Raw genomic sequence first — 17,070 nt, forward strand, 5'->3', positions numbered from 1 at the left:
AATTGATAGATTGTAAATAAATAAATCCAAACAAAAAAAAAAATGTTACATTTTAAATTAAAATATTCGATATTCAGAGAATAATGTAGAAATTGAAAGTTAATTCGAAAGAAATCACTTACATATGTATATTTAAGTTTTACTTGCTTAGATGTTTCTTATATTAAAAAGAAAACATGCAAATGTTGAACGTATGTATGGTACAGCTAAAGAGAAGCAAATGTGTATTAGAAGTGGCATCCCTTTGATGTTGGTTGATACTACTTTAAACACACACTAATGTATGCACATTAGAGTGTCAAATTTTCTTTACAATAAGCCAACAAATTTTCTTTACAATAAGCCAACATGCCACATAGTTTGGAATTAAATGTTTCAACTTTCCACTTCTGTCCGACTGATTGAGGCCATACCGTAGTACCAAAGTTTTCTTTTGGAGTGCTTACTATTCAAGTGTTGAGATCAAAATAGGTGGTTTTAACGAAACCGGAGTGCCGGCATTAGATAGATACAAGGAGCGTTCGAAAGTAAACAGGACTTTAAAAAAAAAAACACAAACGGAATGAATGGTTTTTTCAGTAAAATCAATTTATTTTGTTCAAAATAGTCTCCTTCTGCTTCAATACAGCTTTTTGCACGTTCCACAAGCATGTCGACCGAGAGTTTTAGCTCGTTGGTATGTCGACAAGTAAGCCTTTTAATTGGCCTCTACGTCTGCATAACGCTTTCCTTTCATGGGCAAATGCATTTTTCCGAAAAGGAAGAAGTCGCATGGTGCCATATCAATGTTTAATTCCATTGTTTCAGTTCCACAGTTTCGATGGAATTTCCGGTGACCACGAATTTTGATTGGCCCACATGTTGATTGTCATTTATGTCCTCACGTTCACTTTGAAAACGTTGCAACCACTTGTGCACTCTGCTACGGGATAGGCAATCATCGCCATAAACTTGTTTCATCAATTGAAACGTTTTGGTAAAAGTTTTACCAATTTTAAAACAAAATTTAAGTTGGCTCTTTGATCGAAGCTCATTTTCGCACCGATAGCACAAACACTTAAACGCAATAACTTTACTTCCAATCGATGAAATGTCATCCTCACTGGACAATCGATAAAGATAGCAGATTCTAACGCACCAGTCGACAAATAGACGCTAGACTCAAACATTCGTTAGTCCTTTTTCGATCCACCAACCAATTAGACGAAATGGTATTTGAGTTTTATAAACTGAGGATATAAATACTATGTTACTATTTTTAAATTCTCTGCACTTCTCAATTTATTTCAGATGACATTGAATCTACGATGTGAACAATATTGTAACTTGTAAAAAATTCCGTAGTTAATGTTGAATTATACTGAGTTTTATATATGCATATATGTAAGTATACATATTTGCATGCACTGGCTAAGGGTGGGAAGTAATGCTCTCCGGAAAGTTTCCTTCAAAAATTGATTGCTATGTTTCGTTGGTTGTTAGCTGTCTAGTGTCAAAGGCCGTCCACGTCATGACATTATAGCATTCTAAATTGACTGTAACATTATGGCCGGCCTCATGTTTAACGGAATATGGACCAATAATGTCCTCTTTCAGTAGAGCAAACCAAACAGTAACTTTTTGAAGAAGTTACAGTGTCTAGCGGCTTGTGGATTTTCATCACCCCAAATGCGAGATTTTTGTTTATTAATGTATCCATTCAACCAGAATGAATAAAATAGTGAAAATTGGTGTCGGTGGCTATCTCATTTCGTGCCCATACACGAAAAGTGCGACACCCTTGTAGGTCGTTCGGCTCCAACTCTAGCACGAGTTTTATTTTGTACGTTTGCAAATCCAGATCCTCCTGCAAAATTGTCTATAAAATGGATGGACGGATGTTGTCTATGAGGATGCGCATTATCAAAGTCAACGTCGTTCGAAACTGACGTAAAAGTTATTACGCATCATTAAATAAATCGATGTAATAATTTGATATTCAATTTGGCTTTATAAAAATCTATGAAGGAATACAGACAGACTCATACTAGTATACATACAAACGAGACTTCCTTTGTTTAACCGAATCTCTCTAATTCAGAGCACAGAAATGGGCAGCACATGTTCTGTTACACCTACCACTTTGTGTTTCTAATTCTCCTGTCTGATTACCACAGCTCTCTTCTGATATCGTTCAACTACTACCCCTTTTAACTTAATGATCTACGGTTGTAGGCACATTTACCTCCTTGCCGCTATTTAAACAAATTAAGGAGAAAATGCGCAGCGCAAAGTTGACGCACCGAAGCCGCCCAGCAATACTGCACGCGTGTAGCACCGCGAGCACAATATGCAACTCGCTACACATTTGCACAGCAAAGAGCTAACAATCTGTGGCAGACAATTGAATAGGCAACGGTAACGAACGCGGTGCTGTGTGTGGCATTTAGTAGGTGTTGTGTGACTGACTGAAAGTGACTGTGTTCGTTGCAGAGCCGTCAACATTCACAGGCGCGCAGCAGGGGGCACACCTTGGCATATTGTTACATATTGGTGTGGCAGTCAATGCTAATGTGATGAATGCTCGTGATTGCGAGTGCTTTTTGCTGCATACCACCATATTGCATGCCGCACTTATATTTGATACTTGCGAATTGCAGACGTGTAAGCCGATATGCTTGCAACAACAAAAGGCGCAACAGATGCCAAGGCGGTGTAAGTGAATATTAAAAGCATAGAAATTACACGTGATAAGTGCGAAGATTGCAGCAAAGAAAATTGGTAACAAAATTACTGTCTAATTAATATATGTACAATTACATACACCTACATACATGCATATATACACAAGCGAAACGTTCCTATGCACATAGCGGCAGGGGCAGATAAATCAGCACGGCCTTGCTGGCTGGCAAAGACAATAAAACCGTGTTGCATGCCCAGTCGAGTGTTTAGTCTACTTCGCATTTTGCCGCAAAATACGTTCGCGCTCGCGTTCTATCGTTATAATATTTTACAAATATTATTGATATATACTAGAAAACTCTCCGAAAAGCAGTGCAAGAGTGGTGAAAAGTCGTGGCGAATGTACAGCCGCGCAGTCCAATGTCAAGGACATTTGCGTTGCGTTAACGATCAGTGTAAATAATAGATGTGCTCTCGAGCTGTTAAAAAGGAATAATATAAATAGGAACATACATTTACCGATATAATCGTAGAGAACTCGCATTGTCGGTGAACAAAAAAAAAAATAAAAATTTGCCAGAATGTCGTACTCGAATAAGAGGGCGCTCGCAGCTTCGGCATTCTGTTTGTGGCTTGTTCTGTGCGTGCAAATCTCCGTTGTGCGATCGGCATTGCATTCGCGTGCGCTGTCATCGGTTGCTAGTGGTAATACCAACGCCATTGGCGAAGGCGAGGCAGAGACGGAGGAGGCCGAGTCAATTGCGGCTAATGAGCCAAGCTATAAAAAGCAACAGCCTACTCGGCAAAGGTCAAATGTCAGCACGAAAAGGGACTTTTCAGAAAAAATGTCTTGGCAATGTGCTAATAATGCCAGTTGCCTCCATACTCTAGCCACTGACATGTTGCAGGCTTACAGGCGCGGCGAGACCATTAGCTTGGGTTTCATGGATTTGGCAAAATTACCACCAGTGGGTGATAAGGAGAAAGAAAAATTGGGTGGTGCCGCAACGGGTCGAGGCATTTCGAGTTTCGTTGATTTTATTAGTGGAAATGCTGTGCGTATACCAGTGGGGCCGATGGTGTTCAGCGTGCAACGTGCAGAGGATGATGGAAATTACATTGAAATTGCGTTGCTGAAGAAAGCGAGCAGTCAAGGTAGTGTTGCAGTGTTAGGAGTAAGAATAGAGTGGTTGCTAATAATAAGTGATTAATTGCTTTGTACGTAAGGAAAACAATGTCATTAATGATAATATTAACAGAAGCACTAATTAATCATAATGATGGTAAACAGTTTTCTTAATAAGTAATGAAATATATAATAACGGAAACATTATAGTTATATACATGTAAAAACAAATTTATAAAGCGTTTATCGGTGCAATATTTAATTTGGTTATAAATTATTGATAATGGAAAGACAAAACGGAAAATAGACGAAGATTTATTTTGGGAAGAAATTGTGATTAGAGATTTTTTTATAATTTTTCGAATTTCAAAAGGATATTTCCATCCCTCTGTCACAAGCACATAAAATAACCTTAGTAATTTTAAGCAATTGTTAAGTGATATACTTAAAATAATTCTTTTTTTTATATTCCGTTAAATTGCAATTCACAGGAAAGATTTAAGCGTTAAGCTAGGATTCTTGGTGCAATACAAAAAGATATGGACTACATGAAACTTTTCCGTGAGATTGAATCTTCACTAACAAAGGAATTGCTCTCTTTTTCGAAGCTAGCCCCCAAAATCAAATTATTTGCATTCGAATTTCGAAATTGAGCTTATGGAATACCTAAACCTTATGTTAGGTCTCAACAAAGTTAAAATATAGATATTTTCCACATTTCCCTCTTACATCGCAACTACATTTCAAAGTCGGGCCTTTGATTTTATACTATTGCAACACGTTTATGCAGAGTATTATAGTTTTATATTAAAGACAAATTGAAATCTGGGGGACTGTCTGTCTATCCGTTCGTCCGATCTGTAATTTGTGTATAAATCAAGACATCTTCATGAATTTCGGTACACATGTTCTTTCGCAAAAAATAAAGGCGAAATAGGGACATTGTCACGCCCACAAGCGAAAGCCACAAAGGAAAGGCTATAAAGTGCCTAAAGTAAGCATTAAGACAAGTAAGAAGGGTCCAAGTTCAGATCCAAACGAACATTTTATTTTCCTGAAATTAGCAAGAATCAACGTCAGGCAAATGCCTTAAGATGTAAAAATTCAACCAGGGGATCGGAACCTTAACAGTTTTATATATACATATACTCTATAAAACTCATACACTTAATTACTTCTTGATTTGAGTACTGGAAACTGAAAGAACTAATAGTTGTAGTCTGATTTACCCCATTTTCACATTGTGCCGTAGGAACATAATTTCACCAAAATGTGGGCGGTACCACGCCCATAGTCCAATTCGCACTCCGGCTCCTATAAAGCCCTCTCATACCATCTAAAAGTTAATATGGCATTACTGATTTAATGTGTTTTTAGTAGTTTTGAACAGTACCGTTATATGGGAAGTGAGTAGAGTTATCCTCCGATTTCCTCCATTCTATGATTATCATTAAGACGATGTCATAATGTTTGTCTCAGCTTTAGTGGATTAGGACATTAAACTTATTAGAGGGTGGGACCAGACCCACTTATTACTACTGCGATCACCTGTACCAAATTACCGCTTTAATCTTACTTTAGTACCTAATTATGGTACTTTATAGGTTTTCGGTTAACGACATTTTGTGAGCGTGGAATATCAAGTTTCATCAGTAAATCTCAATTTTTACTCAAGTTACAGATTGCATGGACGGACGGATGTATGGTCAGACAGACAGTCACCCGGATTTTAATTTTGTTTACATCTGATTTTTTCACTTTCCAGTACATAAATCTAGAAGTAATTACTATAACGACGTAAAACTTTGCCTTTATGTCCAAATACCGGGTGGCTTTATATCGCACATATTGGAAAATTGGCGAATTATCTCAATAGAACTCACAGATGGACAATTACTCAGAACAGTGTATCTTTGTGCCTAAAATAGGTTTTTCTAAAACTCATCATTAAAATCAGGTTTTTCTTTACTCCGTATTATTTGAGCGGAATTAGTCAATATCTTGGTCTAAACTTCATATTTCAAATATGAAATCTGTATGACGTTTATATCAGCAACTCAGTATAATATATTTACCTTTTTCAGGCAAGTTAAAAGCCTTATTCGAAGATTTTTAAAATAGATTTAGAATAATGGAAATTAGAATATAGCAATAAGACTGAGTTCAAGTTAATGAAATTCCATATGTAAGTCAAGAAGATACCAAATTTTATTGTAATTAATTCACTTTTTCTCCACAGATTTTAATAGACTTTTTCCAGCACCTGAAGGAATTTCCCAGTTGCAAGAGTAACTTATAAAATGTTCGGTTACACCCGAACTTATCACTTTCATACATACTTGTTATAATATTCTACAGCTTAGTTGCGAATTACCCAAAATTCATTTACTGTACATAATGATTTTCATATTTTTAACAGATTTTATGTCAAATATGTTTGTCAGTACATAAATAACTTATAAAATTGCTTAGTAATATATTGCTGAATGCGTTTGAGTGATCCCACAAGCTAATGCAAATCAGTCCAAACCTTCTTGTAGCCCTATATATGTCTCGTGTTCAGCTGTGTAATTTCGAGCTCCTGTTAATTTGTTTAATTTATATTTTAAAACTGTTGTGAAAATTTTTGAATTGAGTGATCCGTACAGATAAGTATCCCTGTGATATTTTTCTATTGAAGGATTTGAAATTTACTTAAATTGTGTGTTGATAATTTTAATCAGCACAAGCTATGTCCGATTTCTTTCATTAATGCACCTAATATTTCCGAAGCAGACGTCTTATATCAGTTAAATATATTAGAACAATCATACATTCTTAAGACATGTGCCAAATATATATACCAATCCCTAACAAAACTATTTAATTCATCTCTTATGCAAGGCTTATTTCCATCCATATGGAAAAAGTCATTTATAATTCCTTTGCATAAGAGTGGATTTAGGTCATCTATTGAAAACTATAGGGGAATAGCAAAGTTGTCTGCAATACCTAAACTTTTTGAAGCAATTATAACAGACGACATAACCTTCCGGATCTCTCCACTAATTTCTTGTTCTCAGCACGGTTTTCGTAAAGGGAAATCTAACAATAACTAATTTGCTTGAATTTGTATCACATGTATCAACGGGCTTTAGGGAGAAAAAGAATACTGATGTTATATACACAGATTTTAGCAAAGCTTTTGATAAATTCTTTTAAATAAACTTGACCTTCTTGGTTTTAAACCAATATTTCTAAAATGGGTTGCTTCTTATCTTAGTAATAGAATTCAACAATTTAACGATACTCTTTCCGACATAATCAATGTTCCTACAGGCGTTCCTCAAGGTAGTCATCTCGGCCCAATTCTGTTCTTGTTATTTATTAATGACATATCATCCGTTGTTAAGTTTTCAAACGTTTTATTATATGCTGACGATGTAAAACTTTTTAAATCATTCACCTCAAATAGTGAAAAGTGTCTGACAGAACATGAACAGACTTAAATAGCTTAGTTTCTTGGTGTGATAGAAATGACATGCCATTGAATCTTAAAAACTGTAAAACGATGTGCTTTTCACGTAGATCTGTAGACCCTACTTTATGCGCAATACAAAACTTTAGGTTGGAGCAAGTATGCAGTTTTGTTGATCTAGGAGTAACTATGGACCCCAAACTCAATTTTAATCTTCACTCGTCTTCCACGGTTTTTAAAGCTAAAGGCGCTCTTWGTTTTGTTAAAAGTTGGYCTAAAGAATTTAGAGATCYGCTTACCACGAAAATTCTTTTTACATCTCTGGTGAGGCCTATATTAGAGTATGCTCCCGTGGTATGGAACCCTTGTTATCTAGTTCATTCTGAGAAAATAGAGTCCGTTCAAAAACAATTTTTTCTTTTTGCCTTAAATCATTTGCATTGGGATTCCAGTTTAAAYCTTCCCCCTTACACTAACCGTTTAAAACTTATAAATCTCCCTACACTCGCTAGTCGTAGGGAAATGATTGGTATAATATTACTTGTATAACTCATCAATGGGTCAGTCTGTAGCTAGGTTAGGTACACTTACACTCGCCGCAATTTGTTGTCGTCAGTGAGCACTTTTGGGACCATCTTCGCGCACACTTTGCTTGTTCTAGTACTCCATCACAATGTCATGAAGTACAGATTTTGATAAATTTAACATCTAGGCAATTAAACGAATACTTAGTCGATGGTCTGAGTTCAAAACTTTGCCCACACATTGTCGGTGATTGTCGAGTCGCAGGCCTCCCAGCAAGGTCTTCATCAGCGAACTCCAAAAAAGCCTTGTGCCACCGAAATACACCACTTCTTGCTAAAGCAACATCTGGGTAAGCCTACTTGACCAAGTGCAGTAGCGGCGCAAGATAACAAGTCCTATTACTTTCTGGACAAACCCTGTGTGGGGCCAAAGAAATTGTTAATACGACTCAATTCATTTTTGACAATATATGCATACTATTTTAACAAAGGATTCTCCCCGAATTTCCATAATATATCTCAGAGATTGATCAAGATTTTCGATAAAAAGTCACAATTGGAATTTCTGGCATATTTAGTTATTGATTTATCGCGCTGTTAGCGCCGTTACATGGGGAGTGAGAGGAGTTGTTTTCCGATTTTATCCATTTTCATACTGTCCTATAGAATTTATCTTGATCTTGAATGGTATGGGAGTTATGTACATTAAACCTATTAGAGGGCGGGGCTACACACTTGTTGTCCGGACTGAGCAAACGCAGCACACATCACGAGACAATGATTGTGATCGAGCTACGTAATAATTACAGCAGTTATAGCATATTTGCTGATGTATAGCCACAAATTTATGATGGTAGAACGTGATGCCGTTGCAAGTGTGGCCAAAAATTCACGCAGAACGTTCGAATTTGAAAATGTCTTCTACAACACTTTTCTTTACATTTTAAACATCACATCTTTTGCTCGTTCAACAACTATACTGTACTCAGAAAATGGATACAGATGCGATTTTAGGATTTAGTATACACCTTTTTCTCAATTTATTGATCTAATTTTTGTTACGATGTGCATTGATTCAGTTATGAAATTAACATTAAAACTTTAAGACAAATATTATTTTGTTGACATTACTCCTGTATTTGTTCAGTGGTCAGTGCCACGACTGCTTTTTGGAGTTAATCATTAGGGTGTTATGTCACTTTTAAGTAAATAAAGAATACAAGAAACGGTACAATGTTCATTGAAAGCAATTTACAATTTCTGTCTTGACTCTTAATATCCAGTGCTTATGTTGATTTTTAAAATTGAAACTTTATTCTTAATTCATTAGTTTATGATATCATTTTGAATACATATTTATTTACATCGATGGTACCAGTACAAGCATCTGTGATGTGAACAAAACTGTATCGTAAGTATTGTAGACACACTGGGTGAATGCAGAACTTCACTGTTATCGAACTGCCTTCGTACGGCTGTTACCTCCACATGGTAGATGCCAATGTGTGAATTTAATTGAATTAATAAATAACGCGACCTCATCAAACTAATCTCTCAATATTGACTGCCCCGCGTACCATATATGTATTTAGAAATATTATGTGCTATTAATCGGAAGAACAAACACATTGTGTTTCATAAGCACATGTTGTATAATGTATAACGATTCGTTAAAAGTTAGTTCGTATTGTGAGTATGTGTATTAGTCGACTGTGAATAAGTAGATACATAAAATTTCCTCATCGATAATTTATCTGTAATCAAGAGTATTGTGTTCACAATGTTTCTACGAAGATATTATTACAACCCCTGTAATGTATGTTTGTTAGCTGCATTCAAGTGTAAAGTGCCTACTCGACGAATGCTCTTCATTACTATGGACTTAGGTAGTCTGCAAGTCTTGTACTACATATTGTCAAATTTAGTTCGTGGTCTATGGTGGCTAATGATTATAATTCCCATTATGTACTTGGAGTAATGAAAATTATAATTTTTTCAAAGCATACTCTATATTTCGCGCTAAAATATATTAAGTTGTAAAAATTCATAATTAACACTTTATCAGAAGAAGCCAGCCAAGGAAACTTAAAGCTGGCTTACGACTTCGTAGAGCTTTAGCGCTTGATAAAATTTGTGAGCATTAATCTGACAACTTTTATAATTTTAAATTAATTAAAAAAAAAAAAAAAAATAAACTTCCATTGCACGGAAGCTATAAGACTCTTCAGAAATAAAAAAGTTTCCCATAGGAACTTAATTCGGATAATTTAGTTTGTATGACAACTATATGCTATATTTTATATGTATTTTCGATCTGAACAATTTATTCGTACACTTAGATTATAATCAGTGTCCATTAAATTTGTTAAATGTGTTTGGTGATTGTATTGTTGCCTTAGATGATAATCCATACAGAAAAGATTGAGTTTGACCGTTCAGTTTGTATAACCACTATATGCTATTGAGGTTCAATGTCGGCAGTTCCAGAATATGAATAGCTTCTTGGGGAGTAAAGAACGTGTACAAAACACATATAGACAGTTCAGATGGACAGACGGCCATGGCTAATCGACTCAGCGGGTCAGGCTGATATGTTATAAATGATAAACATATATTTTATAGCGTTTCCTTTAGAGTGTTACAAACTTGATAAAACTCAAAATATACCCCGTTAGGGGTATAAATATTAATCACAAAAAAGTTAATTAAAATATTTCGCTTAGCATCATGTGGTTATTTGCAAAATAATTTTTGTATCAGTTTCATACTATTAATGTTAATCATAAATAATCGCGAACAAACTATACCCTGGACACGGTATATTCAACTGTTTGTAATACCCAAAAGGAATCGTCAGAAAAAGAGAGATAAATGTTTCATATAAGAAGCTGCACATTTCTCGGAACCGGCGATATCAGGCTATTATAGCATATACCTGCAGGTGTCACACAAACTGAACCATCGGACTAGTGTGCTTAAATGGAAAACTTTATAATTTGATGATGTCTTCAAGAAATTTGGAATGGATTTTTGCCTTTTGCCTAAGGGTATAATGCAATGCGAGGAATGTGCTCAGGTCGGATCACTATATCACATAGCTGCCATTCAAAAAGAACGATCACGGTTGCTGTAAGATATATTTTGTATATGTAAAATGTATTATAGCTTCGGTGCAACCGGAGTTAACGTGCTTTCTTCTTTTAATATAATATATTTTATTTCGGATATAGAATAAAACGTAGAGTGAATTTAACTCATAGGAATTTCCTAGTAATAAGCAGTGCTAAAATTGCTACATCTTTACTCTTCTATATTGATTCAAAATATCTAAAATGGACGAAAGTCATATATACTACATATACTATGTATATCTCATCAACTCCCATATTGCAAATATTTATAGTTTTCTTATTAAAGTTTGCTTAAAACCATACGAAGATTTGATCGGTTAATAACTAGTCTTAACCCTGATCTAATTTCCGTTCCAACCGCTGAGTTTAATTTACTGCTATTGGATACTCCATGTCAATCTACTTACTTTGTATCTACCCAGATATTCAAATAACTAAAGGTTTCAATAAATGTGATACCAAAACTTTATCGATGTGATTAATTTCGTTTGATGATATTTGTGGAAATTATAGTCAACAAGTATGGAAGGGCCAAGTTCGGGTGCAACCGACCATATTATACTCTTGCAACTTGGAGGAATCAATACCAGGGCAATAAGTTAAGGTGTAAAATGTTAACTAAAGTATCGGATTCCACGCATATTCGATACAACTCATACACTGACCGACATATTTGGCATAAGATTTGTTAGAAAAATGAAATTATATGTAGTATATGAGAGTGGCTGATAGTATCGACTCGATTTTATCTATTTTTGCTCATTTCACATACTATTAATATGCCACCTACTCAAAAAATGTTCTCTGTGGGGGATAGGTCAAGGTTTCGTCCAATTTTATACATTTTAGGCACAATGCACTGTTACGAGCAAAACTTGTTCTGTAATTTTCATTGCGATAACTCATATATTGGTCGATATTTCCACCATAAAGACACCTGGAAGTTAGAAAATCTTTACACAGAACACCTATTGTTAGGAAAAGATTCTGCCTGAATTTCAATTTCCAATCTCAAACATTGAACAATATTTTCGGTCAAAATTCAACTGGTGTCTACATATTCGGTCTACGGTCTTAAACAGTTTTGGTTGGATTTGGAACAATTTCTGATCAAAAGGTGCTCTTCGGTAAGGGAATTATTACTGCAAAATTTTATTCCGTTCTATTAATTACTTCTTGATTTGAGTACTCAAAAGTGAAAGAATTAAGTGGAATTTAACTTTGTGTTACTTACTTGCCTACCATAGACGTGGTTGTGGTCTGATTTCGCCCACTTTCGCATCGTGACATAGGAATATCAGCAAAATGCTTCATACTAAATGGTGCCACGCCCATCGTAAAATTTTCACGCTGGCTCCCGTAAAGCCCTCTCCTACCATCTCGGAGGTAAAATTTAATGTCTCTGACGTAATTGGGTATTGCTTTATTGCGCTTTTAATGGTTTTGAGGGCACCGTTATGTAGGAAGTGACCGGGCTTATCTTCCGATTTTATTCATTTTTACCCTCTTGGTAGGAGTTGTTAAAATATTTAAGCTGAGCTTGGTTGTTCCAGCTTTAGTAGCTTGTTATGTACATTAAATTTATTCTAAGGCGGCGCCACGCCCACTTTTTAAAAAGTTTTTGCTCATAGTTGCCCCTTGCTACCGCGATCTGTGCCAAAATACAGGTTTTTATCTTAATTTAGCGCCTAATTATGGCTTTTTATAGATTTTCGGTAATTGGAATTTTGTGGGCGTGACAGTGGTCCAATTACGCCTAACAAAGAACTCGTAATTGTTTTTTACTAAAGAAACCGCATGCCAGCTTTTATCAAAGATATCTAAATTTTTACTCAAGTTACAGCTTGCATGGACGGACAGATAGTCATCCGGATTTCAACTTTTCTGTACATCCTGAGCATATACATACATATATAAATATAACCCTATATCTATCTCGCATAGTTTTAGGAGATACGTATAACCGTTAGGTGAAAACAACTATAACACTCTGCTAAATCAGTTTTAGTCGAGGTTAAAATTCCATAGCTGTTAAGTGGTACTTTAAAAATATGAATTAAGATTCTTTCTTTTCTGAATTTACTTCTAATTTTTTTTTTTTTTTTTTTTTTTTTTTTTTWTTTTTTTTTTTTTTTTTTTTTTTTTTTTTTTTTTTTTTTTTTTTTCTTGCAGGTCGAGGTGGACTTGGGGGTGGTGGTCTAGGCGGCGGTGGTGGAGGGGGTGGAGAAGGTCTTCTTAGCAGTCTAGGTTCAGGTATTGGCGGTGGCAACGGTGGTGGGGGTATGTTGGGAGGAGGAGGTAATGATGGTGGCGGTGGTCTTCGTGGACGGTTCCGCAAACAAAAACAAGAAAAGGACAAAAAGCAATTCCAAATGTACATACCAATGTATTTGGCCGCAACCACTTTTGGATGGACCATGGTAGCTGCAAAAGCAGTCGGTTTGCTGACACTCAAAGCATTAGCCGTCTCCAAATTGGCATTCATTGTAGCGGCAATGGTTATTGTGAAAAAGCTAATGGATAATGCCTCGGAAAAGTGAGTACCCTCACATAATTCTATATATTTGCACAGTGCTACACACAAATTTGCCTATTGAGTTTGCAGAAATCTAATTAAAATCAATTCACTCACTCTTCACGCAGAATGATGTATCAATTCCCTGAACACACACCCTACATGATGCCATACAGCATGGATTATGGCATGCATCCCGAAATGGCGTCGGGCGGTGAAATGTATCCTGCCGCATTGCAATTAGCCGCTGCCCCTATGCAACACCACAGCGTCGGGCACTCAGGTATCGAAAATCTCGCTGCGGAAAGCAGTTTACATCACAATATTGCCGATATGCAAAACAGTACACAGGTGTTGGCTGCGCTGAATGCGGTGCATCTGGGACCGAAAGTAAAGCGCGAGGACTCCTGGTTGGGAAAGAGTGAGTATACTTAGCTGGACAACCTTTAGAGGCCGACCTTGACAATATGTGTATGTTTTCGCTTCTCCTACCTGTCGGTTGCATTCAATTACAAATCCCAGTTGGCTGGCGAATGTCATTACGTTCCGTTAATAGTCCATTCAAGCGTACATTTTATGGGCATCCGTTTAAGCCAACTCGTTATAATGAATTTTTGATGCGCAACCAAAATTGGAGCCGACGCAATGATGAACAAATAGCTGTAAAAGTGGCTTTGGCTGCAGCAGCGGCCGCAAACGAAGAAGAAGAACAGGAGGAAGTGGAATTAGGCGAAGACGATATATTCAATGAGGAGGAGAATATTAAAGATACGTTCGAGTTTTTGGGCATGGAACTGAATAAGAAAGCAGACAGTGTCCATAAACTTTCATAAAGTTAACCAACCAAGCTTGCATATGTATGTATGTACAAGTGTATATATTGTACAATCGGTCGAGGAAGAAGAGAAATTTAAGTTAACATAATAAACAAGCCCTTCCATAAACTATATACCTTACATTGCAATAGAAGATATGTATTTTCTTTTTAATACAAAGAGACGTACATGTGATATGAGGTATTTTTTTTTTCTTATACGTGAAATATATGCTTATGTTATTTATGCTAGTTGGCACGGTTTTATGTATATAGGTCCAAATGTTGCTTCATTTTGGTTCAAAGTTAGCCTGGACTGAAATTACTTTAGTAAAAACTAGTAAAATTTAACTGGGGAGTCACTGAACAACAACGACGCTTAGGCCAGTAAAATATATAGAAAAAATGCATCGATATTAGTAAATATTTCCATTCATTGTTTCAACTTAATTTTTTATGTATTTGTCCCACTCCGCCTGCACACGGTCCAACAACTCATCCAATTCCTTGGGTGGGGTTTCATTGTTTATTCAGCAGAGCCCAGTGGAAATTTTCATCAAGAAGCCAATTTAATTTAGGATCCCCGTCTCTTTGGGTATCGAGATGGATGAGCATATTTGGCCACGAAGTGTGACAAATTCTTCTTAAAGATATGTATATCCCACACCAACAAAGTCCCCTCTTTTTCTATGCTTCTTTGTCTGTCACCTAATTATACTCTCGCAACAAAGTTGCTGAGGAGAGTATTATAATTTTGTTCACAAAACGGCTGTTTGTAAGTCCGTCCGTCCGCTATGTCAACCAAACTCTACACAGTCGTTTTCTTCTGTCATTTCCATATACAGTTCAAAAATGGAAGAAATCGGATAACAACCAAGCCCACCTCCCATACAAAGGTTATGTTGAAAATCACTAAAAGTGCGTTAACCGAATAACAAAAAACGTCAGAAACACTAAACTTTACGAAAGAAATGGCAAAAGGAAGCTGCTTTTCAGACTTTTCTTTTCAATTGAAAATGGGCGTGGTGTCGTCCACTTATGGACCAAAAACCATATCTACATAACTATTATCGGTGTATAATAGTTTCTTAACACCCTGATGACATGTACGAAATATGGGTGAAATCGGTTCTCAACCACGCCTACTTCCAATATAACGCTATGAATTCCATCTGGTGCCTTCTCTGTATAATATATACATTAGGAACCAATGATGATAGCGGAATAAAACTTTACACAAATAGGGTATTCGAGCTGAGGTATGCCTTATGGAAAAAATTGTCGTGATCGGGCTATAACTTTTCAAGTTCCCTGATATCGAACACGAAGAACTCAGTGCCTAACCTAACCTAACCTAATTTTTCCCGAAAATATCGGTAAATCTCTCAGATATTTTCATGTAATTCAAAGGGCATCATTTTTATACTCTCGCAATAAAGTTGCTAATAACAGTATATACCTTCAGATATATGGTTACATATACCAAAGTGATCAGGGTGACGAGTAGAGTTGAAATCCGGATGTCTGTCTGTCCGTCCGTGCAAGCTACTTGAGTAAAAATTGAGATGTCTTGATGAAACTTGTCATGCGAGAGTATAAAATCTTCGGTGACACTCAAACTTAGCCTTTCTTACTTGTTTTCAATAAGATCGGTGCCATTAATACTTCTTACCATCAGAACCTTCTGACCGAGTAAACTTCTGCTAATCTTCAACCCTCCAATGATTGTGTTCCGTGCAATAGTTTTGTTAGACCGAGCCAATTTCTTGTTCTTAAACTCAGCTAGTATATTAGGGCTAGGTAAAGGTCTGATCGGATATCATTTAGTGCTAAAACTTAAATTTGCAACATACTGCCACATAAGTATTTTAACCCATACTTTACTCTGAAAACAGCGTTTCGAGAAAAATACGTTCAAAGTTTTGGGAGCCGGAATTACTTTGGATATATGTTTGGCAGCGTGGTCATTTGTTATCGATCCAAAGTACATTACCTTTTTTAAATATTGGCCGCGCTTACGTCTCAGGTGGTCTATCCTTGAGTCCAATTTTCGATGACTTCTTTCGAGCATTTCGACTGGTAAAATCGGAATTGTCCGCAAAGACTATGGACTTTAAATATCTCCACAGGAAAAAGTCTAACGGTGTGTTCATGTACAAGCTGTATTTCTTACGTCATACGTCATTCCAAGTTGCAGGGCCGACTCTTCAAGGTCTTCGTGTACACTGTCAGCCACGACTGCTATAATTTCTTCACAGGGTGCTGGACGTGGTCTATTGCGTCGAATATTATTCTATATGAATGATAGGTCTCAAGATGCTGTTGCGAAAAGTATGCTCAGTAGGCCGATTATGCTGACCATAAGTAGATATCCTTTAGTGGAAAATAACCGAATTTATTGTCTTGTAATTTTGTAGTAACATATTATTTGATTTGAATTTCCTCTATGCTGTTGCTACTTAGTACACTATACTAATTTTGTTGTTTGTAACCCCTTCAATAAATAGACGAGGCGAGTTGAATTTCGGTTAATTGTTTGTCTCTTCTTCCATGATCGCTAATTATTGACAAAACTAGATATGCGTATTTTTAGGCATCATGTAAAGTTCGATATTGTATATAATGCCCCAAAATACAGTTAAACGATAACCTATAAAACGCCTTAATTAAGCAGAAATGATGACACCAAACTGTATTAAATTGACATTTTTTTAAATCGAGAGTGTTATTGTATTCTAACTTTTCAAGAACAAAGTTGCTAAAGAGAGTATTATAGTTTTGTTTACATAACGGTTGTTTGTAAGTCCTAACACTAAAAGAGTTAGATATAGGGTTATAT

General features: G+C 36.1%; 1 protein-coding gene across 3 annotated transcripts in view; it reads left to right on the top strand.

Annotated features, from left to right (window-relative positions):
* Positions 1-2,887: 2,887 nt before the first annotated feature.
* LOC108974046 overlaps positions 2,888-17,070 on the top strand; it is a 16,504-nt gene continuing 2,321 nt past the window's right edge. Inside the window, exons 1-4 of one of the 3 annotated variants that reach the window (XM_018941640.1) lie at positions 2,888-3,819; positions 13,075-13,438; positions 13,546-13,838; positions 13,940-14,274. In XM_018941640.1, coding sequence (XP_018797185.1) covers positions 3,246-3,819; positions 13,075-13,438; positions 13,546-13,838; positions 13,940-14,250 — 1,542 coding nt within the window. In that variant the 5' untranslated portion in view covers positions 2,888-3,245 and the 3' untranslated portion in view covers positions 14,251-14,274. The remainder of the gene's footprint in view (positions 3,820-13,074; positions 13,439-13,545; positions 13,839-13,939; positions 14,275-17,070) is intronic. The other 2 variants (XM_018941642.1, XM_018941641.1) reach the window with 2 other exon arrangements.

Source organism: Bactrocera latifrons, unplaced genomic scaffold (assembly GCF_001853355.1).
Source record: "Bactrocera latifrons isolate USDA-ARS-PBARC rearing strain unplaced genomic scaffold, ASM185335v1 scaffold_52, whole genome shotgun sequence".
In the NCBI taxonomy this organism is placed as follows: domain Eukaryota; kingdom Metazoa; phylum Arthropoda; class Insecta; order Diptera; family Tephritidae; genus Bactrocera; species Bactrocera latifrons.